Below are 9,541 nucleotides of genomic sequence, written 5' to 3' on the forward strand. Positions count from 1 at the left end.
TAAGTCTTATTATAGGATCTAAAAAAAATGTGTTTTAAAACAATTGAAATTAATCACTTTGCAGGAAACTTGATTCCATCTGGTCCAGCTCAGTTTCTTTTTTAAACTTTGAACTAACGAATTTGTATTCTTTTTTGTGGACAGTGTGGCAATGTCAATCTGTGTGAGTCGCTGTCATCAGGAATGTCGCTGGCTGGACATCTGCCCTGGAACGTTGCTGTGGTGGCCGTAGACGAAACTGGAAAACAAACCAAACATTCGGCAATTCTTATAAAGCCAAACGCCGTATTAACAGGTAAAAACAGTACATTTACTGAATTGAAAGGCAAAACCTGAGCACGTTTGAATGAGGTAAAAAATCATGTCTCATCTTGAGAACACGCTTGCCCTGAGACTTTTTGTCCGTAGACTAAATGATTAGTTCTTTTCATCATTGACCCAAGATTTCGCGTCTGGTTTCGGATTTTAATTTAACTCTCGAAAATAAATGGTATTCAATAAATATGAACCCACTAAATCTGAGCTCTGTAGCCCAAACGGTTTCAGAGATATACAGCTTAAAAGTTTTCATGCAAAAATAGTGGCTTTAAAAGGAGCTGTAGGTATTACTCTATGAATGTGTACAGTGAGGTAAAATCTAACTACACCATTTGAAAGAGGATAAAAAACTGATTCTGAAACACCTATGTCAAAAAGTTGGATTTGTGTTTCTCGCTGTGTCCCCCCCTCATACCTCTCACCTGCAATCGGTGCAGGGCCAGAGCTGACCGCCTGCCGGTCGCCTCGGTCGGTTACGGCCCTGATTCTTGTCCTTGGGCGTTTTTGTCACACTATAAGTGAAATTGCCCTGACATTGTCTTCATTCGATTGAGAGCATTTTGCTCTTGAACCATGAATCCAGCACTCTGACAGTGAGTGTGGTGACCTCACTTCCCCACATGAAATATGAACCGCAAGCGGAACTTCAGAGAGCGCCGGCTGTACACCAATTTCTCACAATGTATTAATTGGTAATTTGTTCTCCTCCCATAATCACCGCCCAGCCAGCGCGTTTCTCGTTGACATGATTCATTGGAACGGGAAAGGAAAATTGCCGAAGTTCCCTGTCAACAACATCACTGTTATTTGGACAGCATTTGACGGCAATACTAAAACAAGTCGGGTAAATACTTATTTTAATTACAAAAAAAAAAGTAAGCGACTTTATATACAGAGGTACAGTTACACACTTACATTGCATAATGGTGCGATGTTTCGTGCAGCGTGACTGCGCGCCGGTATCCGGACACCATTGACACTGTTCTCCCGTTTTACTGGAGCCAATTATTTGCAGGTAAGCCGCGTCATCGTGCGTGATGTCGGGGAGTCGCTGCGCGACGATCAGCCACGCGTGGATGTGGCGTTGCTTGAACTCCGCGGGGACAAACCACTGCCAACAATGACCCCCGTGTGCCTTGACTTCAGCGGCAGCGTGCTACAGGAGCTGGCTACTGGCCAGCTAGGTCTGGTAAGGGAAGAGGGACGCTGGATCTCATTGTAAATGGCAACCTTAACCAGCACACGAGTTTTCGACTCTGCTTGCAAGTGCTTGCAAGACGTTCAAGGAAAACACAAACATGTCGAAGCATGAGAGTTAAGGGAGAGTGTGGTGCCATGAATATGGGACATGGGTACCGAAAAAACCCGCCCTCCACCAAACCATAAGATGTTGAACCCAAAAATGGATGTTTTTATCGAGTGTCCGAAGTCATGCAGTTTGCCAGGTGGCTGACTCACGCCGCGAACTTTCGTAGTTGTACTGTATCGAATGCACACGTGCGGGTGAGTTGCCTACTCGCACTGGGCCATAAGGGGAGCCGTGGGCAGCCCGCGTAAAGAACTTACACGCTCAAAGTGGGATCTTGGTTTCCAAGCAGAGATTCCGCGCTCCAAGCAAAAGTGGTAATTTTCAAGCAGATTGGAGGTTTTGCTTGGAAACCGACCAAATCTGCTTGGAAAATGGTGCGCTCTGCTTGGAGACAGTATGGCGTTCTGCTTGGAAACCAAGCAGTCTGATTGGAAACCGAAAATCTGCTTGGAAATTACCACTCTTGCTTGGAGCGCGGAACATTTGCTTGAAAACCAAGCACCCACTTTTAGCGTGTAGCCATGTTGGCTTACTGTATTAGCTGTGGCAGCTAACTTTTGATTCCGTGATGTAGAATGTCTGAATCACTATGGGGCTGTCCATAAACCACGTGGACAGATGGGGGGGGGGGGCCTCGGAAAATCCACGATTGTCCACAAGGGGGGAGGGGGGTGTTTTCCACCATTCCACGTGGACACTAAGCAAAACGCTCTCGATTCGGGCTCGGTTCTTTCCCAAGCGCCGCGCAGCATCGCTGGTTCTGCTCGCGGCCGCTGGGGCTGCTCGATTTGCCCGCCGCCTGCCCCTCCTCACCTCTCCTCCTTCAGTCATTGTTGACGTCGTCGCTTGTCGTGTCCGTCCGTGCAGGAAACAGCGTGCAGCTGGAGTAGAGTTTTTCGTATGTAATCGTCACGCGTGTATAAATCACAACGATTCAGCTTGTTTTTGAAGAAAAATAAACCTTGAAACAATATACATTTTGAAATTTTCTTTCGTTACATTTTTTTGTGCCAATCTATGCATATTTTGGATTTTTACGGCAAAACATTAAAAATCCACGTGGGAAAGGGGGGGGGGGCCGAAAATTCCACGATTGTCCACGAGGGGGGAGGGGGGGGCTCGAAAAGTGCCTAAAATGTGGCTATTGGACAGCCCCTATCGCTCTAAATCGACAATCTTTAACGCTGAGATTCGGCCTCGTGTCGAGAGAGCACAGGTCAGCATGGGATGCTGTTCCGGCCGCGCTCCCTCCAGGTGTCCTCCCTGGCCAGGTGGATACCGTCACAGCGTGGTGACTGGGTGGTCGCTGGTTCGGGCCCGCCTCCCGGCGGCCAACCGTTTTGTTTCTTTCCCCTTCCGCTTTCAGAATACGACGAATAAATGACGCGAATACGACGGTGCCCAGCGGCGCCGGCGCTGCATGGGTCGCCGTTTTCTCGTCGCATTCTGGTCGTGAATTTGGCCAGTACCACGACCACCGTACGACTCAGGTACGGCGGCAAAAGAACTGGAATACGACGGAATACCTCGATACTTCGTGGTATATTCGTAGTATGCTGGTCGTTATCAGACTATTGGAAAAAGACGAAAATGCGTCCAAAACACGGATAAGTTTTTTACGCGGGCGGAGGCAGCCGGAACGAATTCTCCATACTTTTACTCCCTCCTTAACACTGTGGTGCTGAATCAAAGCCCTCCCGGAAAATAGTTTGGTGGTGACCCTTATTTGACCCTTTTATCTGGTAGATAAAGGTTTTAAAGTACCTTGAAAAGTACCTACAAAAATGCGGTACAGGTATTCCAAAAAGTACCTAGGTATCGGTAAGGTAGAATTGAATCTTCAGTACCTAGGTAAGGTAAGGTAGCGAGAAAAGTACCTAGGTACCTAGGTACTGTACTACATAGGTTTTACCCACCCCTGTTTGGAGGCTAAACTGGCCTTTTGGATTATAGGAGTAATAGAATTAACTTTCACCCACCCAATTGTGAATTTTGGGTAAGTGAAGCAGCGTAAACGGAACGGTCGGACGGCTAGTGGGTTCATATCAGACTGCACCTAGAAAAACTCTTTCTCGTCTCCACTGTAAATCAGAGTGTGATACAGACGACACGTTTTCTGTGATACATAAATATTGCACGATGTTGTGATGATCATCGCAGGAAAAGTACAACATTAAATTCATTGCTTATATTTGTGATGACCATCACTCATTTGAGCGATACTTTTATGTATCACAGTTTTGTGCGATGTGCATTCACACCGTTTTGTAGGAAATCCGAAATCATCGCATTATTTTGCAATAGGCATCACATAAAATTTGTGATAAAAATTGACCCCTCCCCCACGAGTGATAAATCGTGGGAATCACACAAAAATGTGTGAAAAGTATCACACTTCGAATTACAGTGTCAAGAGCATTTTTCCTTGTCTCAAGTAAATGAGGCTCCAAGATCAATTTCATACTCTTGAAACAAGCTAAAATTATCTTTCGAAAAGAGAAAAATCTCCTTCTAAAGACATTATGGACTTGTTTCAAGACAATTCAAGAGTGAATTTAATCTTGAAGGCAGCATGCTCTTGAAATAAGAAACAATGTTTTGGGTTGTGCGAACTGCGTATGCGCACAAGACTCGGGGACGCCCCGCTACCTTCTCTCGCACTCCGGGCCCACGTATCAGTGGCAGACAGAATTAGTAGACTAGGCTATTTCGTTTCCGTCGCCCGCTTGCCCGAAAAACCCTAATAAACCTATGCTTGAATCGCGTTGCAGGTGGAGTCATGGAGTTCCTGGAGTGAATCAACGCACAGTCTGGCGAGTGTGTCTTTTATGGGACCAAAGGAGTGCAACATTAGGCTGCGACAGTTCTCGAACCGTTCCAAGGCCCTGAACGAGTTCTGCACTTCAGCCGCCGAAAGTGTTCTAGGTAAGCTACGTACACGGAAAAAAAATAATTGGCTGTCTCAGCCAAAAATTGACTCTCTCGGCTAATTTATTAGCTCGTATGGCCTTAGGAAATAAAATTGGCCCTAGCAGCTAATGTTTAGCGTGGACCGAAGCAAGTTCAGTCGCTCTGAAAGGTCACGAACAATATCTTGTAAGAGCTAACACACAATTTGCCTTTGCTGGAAACGCTCTTTTTCCCTGGCAGTGAACTTTTTTTCGCCGTCATTGTTGATTCTGTCACTAACGTTGCAAACTGTCCAATACCTATCGGTGCCCGTGAAGCTTTCGCAGAAGCAAAAAACTATGCGCCTCTCCGAGTGACTTTATTCGCTTCCACAGCTAATTCACAGGATGGCTAGTGCTGCTGTTTATGTTCGCACCGATCGCTGTTTGTTTTATCATCGCTAGCTAAAACTCTCGCCTAGTAAGACAAGCGATGTTGAATTTAGTGAGCTCTCGCTGATGAAACGCCACGCTCGTTAAGTTATACTCAGGAAGCGTCGTCCATGTGGGCGCGTTTGGTGTTACTGTTCGCCTACGCCGATGTCCCTAATTTTTGACAAGTAAACAGTCAGCGCACTGATGATTCTTGATGAAACTGTGCACTGGGTACAATAATACTTTCATAGAAAGGACACTCTCCCCCCACCCTCAAAAAACGTTTTCTAAGGAGAAGGGTGGGTTGTAGTCACGGTGCTTCACCGTTGCATCCCTTTTTCGAGTCTTTGGGGCAAACTCAAAGACGACGGGTTTAAGCGGGACGAAGGCCTGCTACATCATTCGATCATGTTCTTCAGCAAATCGCGTGACAGAAATATTCGGGCCGCAGGCCCGACCATCGCCGCCGGCAGGCCAAGCAGGCCCGGCCCCTGCCGAACGGAGTTGCCAGCGGAGCTAAGCGGAGCTAGCAACTTCGTTTGGCGGAAGGGTGGGCCTGTTGTTCTAGGTGAATTCGTGCATTGGGTGCACCATTTTCACTACGTTCTTTTACTGAAAACCGCAACCTGAGATTTTCTGGTCGGCACGAAAGCTTCTGATTTTTAGACAGCGGAGTTGTCTTCTACGATCGTTTTGCCCCGATAGTCAATTGTTTTACATGGCCCTTTATGGGATATTAAAAACCGGTCTAACGATTTTCTTAATTTTTTTAAAAAAATTAGAAAGTTCAATTTTAAATTGGTCCCCGAAGTTTAATCAAAAACTTAATTTTCAGTTTTTTGCAAATTGAAATTGAAATCTCTGTTTCTATGGTGATACTCGGCTCGTCACGAGAGAGATGAAGATAGTTTTTCATGCAACAGGCAGGCCGAGCCGAGCCAATCCAGAGGAAAGAAGACACCTCTAAAGTCTACGTTCGAACAATCCCTTCCTTTGCTACAATGCACAGAACTAGGATGACACTACTTTTTTTCGAACGCCGCTACCTTACCGCCTTCTCATAATATTCCTATTTTCACCACCAATTCTAAATAAAACAAGCAAATCATCAACAACATTTTAGCCGGGTTTTCCGAAAGAACACACTTCCTTTACTATAGTAAGGAAACAGACACAGATGGCAACAATCATATTCGAACGCCACCACCTTACCGCCTTGTTATAAAGGCTCTCATTTCAAACGTACACGAAAGGGAAGACCATCGACGCCATTTCCAATAACCTTGAAGTCAAATTTATTTGTGTTATCTAGTACTTCCTGATTTCAACCACATAAAGATACAACTAAAATATGGGGTGGACTAATTCTGGTGTACCTGGTTGCACAAGTAAACCAGATACAGGTATAGTATTCAAATATTGGCCCCAAAACCAGATCCTTTCTGCGCAAGGGCAGGAATATTTGCCACAAATTATTCCAAAGCCACACCGATGAGTATTCTTTCTGCGCAATGGCATGGATATTTACCAGAAATTATTCCAAAACCAAACCGCACTGCTGTCTGTGAGCTCATTAAATTTACTACTAACAACTATTTTTGTTCTATTAGATTTTAAATTTTTTTCGGAATAATAAAAAATTCTAACGCTAACGCGTTAACGGCCCCCTATATTTTAATTTACAGTTGGAATAGTCAAAATGTTCTATTCAATATCAGATGTTATCATATTATAAAATAAAATTAATAGTAGTGTATAACCAACATAGCATAGTTTTATTTTAAATTCTCCTGGGAGCAGCACCCCCAGCCACAAAAGGCGATAGGTTGGCAGCATTGTTAGCCGCCGCGCCTTCTTTTAAATGCGATTTGGCAGACAGAAGTACAGTCTTCGCTAACAATGCCTATCGTCGACTGGTGCTCACCGGTCGCGTTCGAAGCAGCGTTTATCTGCACCATTTTACACGGTGGCGACTTGTTTTTATTCAAACGCGACCACTGAAAGCTGAGAGTGTCGACGCCAGGCTCATATAAATTTTGAATAGGGTTGTACAAAGCAACAGGCGATCGTTTCTATTGGTGAAATTTTCCCGCGGAAACTTGTGATTGGCTGAAATTTCCCTGGCTCGACTCGGCCTGCTGCTCAGCTCATCATTTCCATGGAAACTCGTGATAGTAAAATGCTTTTCATGTTTCATTGAACGACAAGATAGGCAACCAACACGCACGGATGTCTGAGGAAACAAGCATTGCCTAACCAACAGGCGGTTAAACTGCTTTTCACTTTGAAAATGTTTCATTGAAAAATAATACAAATAAATAAAATACAGCTTACTATTCTACTAATTTACTGAAAATTTTCTCCGTTGTCTCCCACGATTTAGTAAAATCGTATTTTTTTCTTTAGAAAACATGTGCGCGCCACCTAATAGACGATCTTACCCAGCTGCTGAAGTCAATGTGGCAACGCCGCATCCCCCACCATTTACAACTCAAACTAAGTGATTTGACTTTAATTTGAATCGTAAAAATTCCTAATGACAACTAAAATGTCGTTTGCTTTACCTTACAAGGAGACTTAGGTAGGTGTAAATCCCCGATTAGGTTCAAACTCGGTATATTTGCTTCTTATCCCTGTAGATGACTAGTGCGCGTCAAAATTTGTGCCGAAGGTCATATGTCAAAACTCCCTATAGAGGCCCATAGTTCCCAAAAAGTAAAGATTTTATGTTAAAAAATATGAAGTGATATATTCTGCCTTAAAATGTGCGGTTCTGGAGAGGTTGGGTAGTTCCTCTTCCATTTTTCGATCAGTTTCCATCAGTTTTTGTCGAATTTCGGAACTGTTCCCACAAAACGCTTCTATAAAGTACCCTGGGATGTGGACTTCAGCACAAAATTCGACCAGCGGTCGTCATCTACATGCCTAAGACGCAAATATACCGAGTTTGAACCGAACCGGGAATTTTTCACATACCTAAGCCCCCTTGTTAGTATTCTCAGCAGATCTATGGCCACCCTATCGTAAACTTGACACTTTTGCCACGATTACTATGACTGTTGGGTCGTATCGTCTATTTGTGAAACTGCTTCGGCTCTTGACTTATGCGCCTGTTGGATTGGCTCGTTTCGTGACGGTTCGATTTAGTTCGTAAAGCTCGCCGAACAATTTGCATTGCAATACATCCAGAACTCAAAAATGCTGAGTTTAGTGCCAGCGTATAAGCAAAATAGGTATAATGCGTGTTGTGGACTATGCACCTTTTCAAAGATAGGTGGTTGTGATGTCCAGTAGTGATGCTTTGAAGAATGATATTGGCACAACGGCATTTTTTTATGCTCTATAACGAACCAAAGGGTACTTCAATTAGATAAAACCGGATCCATCTTGCAGAAAATCATTGCTTCGTGAACTGATTCCTCCCTCACACTCGTTGTCGGACGCGAAGTTCCTGATGTTTGGTTGGGCCAGCGATGCACTGTAAAAAATATTTGGGGTAATTTTACCACTTGGACCTGAAAACGCACCTGGCCTTAGCCTTGTATCATAAAATTTCGTATCCACAGTAAAGTAAAATTTAGCTACACAGAGGATCAGCAAATTTACTATTCCATTAGTAGTGTCTTTCTGTGTCCACAGTAGTAAAATTACCAAGCGTATTTTTTACAACCTTTCTGTATCCACAGTGGTAAAAATACTTCTTGCCGTAAAACAGTTCGAGCAAGCAGCCGGAAAGGACGAGGCGGCCAGTGCTCTGACCTACAGCCCACTCCCGCCCGTTTGCTGTCTCATCCGGGGTGATTGGTGTCGGCACCGACCGGGATTTAAACCGGACCATGCGATCACCGCACCGCTGCGATACCACTGAGCCATCGAGGCGCGTACGTGACGCTGCTCCGGGACATGATCATTTGACACAGCCCGGTTATGGCTGTGGGCCGGATAAATTTACTACAGTGGATACGCAAAGTCAAAATACTAGCCCGATGGTGTGGCTTCAGCAACTGACAGGATATGCAAAATTAAACCCTGTGAACCCTTGTTAGCCAACGCCACCCACTAAGAGTAATTCTCAAGCTCCACAGTGAACCTAATCTTACTACTATGGATACAAAAGGTATCCTCAAATATCACCTTAATAAATTTAAGACAAAACTTCAGAAATTTAAGACGTTTATCATAAATTTTAAAGTACAGTGGAATAGTAAATATACTAAATAGATGCGTAAATAATAATTATGACTTCATTGGCTACGCAAAACATGTTTACTATTCCAGATTTCAAAAAATTGTGGGCTTTCAGGACACACAAAGTTACCAGTGATTTTTTACAGTGTGGTTAAGCCTGCAGCCCGACCATTTCGGTCACGCGATGTGCTGAAGAACACAACCAAATAATGTAACAGGCCTTCGGCCCGCTGAAACCCGTCGTCTTTAAAATTTGCCCCGTAGACACGATAAAGCGATGTAACGGTGAAGCCCCGCGACTGCAACCCACCCTTCTGCTTAGAAAACGTTTTTTTTTTGTTTCTGTTTTTAGCCCGCCCTTCTGCTTTGAAAAAGCTATCCAGCGGGCTTATGCAAACGACCT

The 9,541-nt window shown here is 44.3% G+C and overlaps 1 protein-coding gene across 1 annotated transcript in view; it reads left to right on the forward strand.

Annotated features, from left to right (window-relative positions):
* Positions 1 to 9,541, forward strand: part of LOC113210820 (uncharacterized) — a 114,542-nt gene that overhangs the window by 83,614 nt on the left and 21,387 nt on the right. Inside the window, exons 15-18 of the mRNA XM_052271946.1 lie at positions 145 to 295; positions 1,044 to 1,162; positions 1,334 to 1,507; positions 4,399 to 4,552. Of these exons, the coding sequence (XP_052127906.1) occupies positions 145 to 295; positions 1,044 to 1,162; positions 1,334 to 1,507; positions 4,399 to 4,552 (598 nt within the window). The remainder of the gene's footprint in view (positions 1 to 144; positions 296 to 1,043; positions 1,163 to 1,333; positions 1,508 to 4,398; positions 4,553 to 9,541) is intronic.

Source organism: Frankliniella occidentalis, unplaced genomic scaffold, assembly GCF_000697945.3.
Source record: "Frankliniella occidentalis isolate FOCC.00 unplaced genomic scaffold, Focc_3.1 Scaffold179, whole genome shotgun sequence".
NCBI classification, from domain to species: Eukaryota; Metazoa; Arthropoda; class Insecta; order Thysanoptera; family Thripidae; genus Frankliniella; species Frankliniella occidentalis.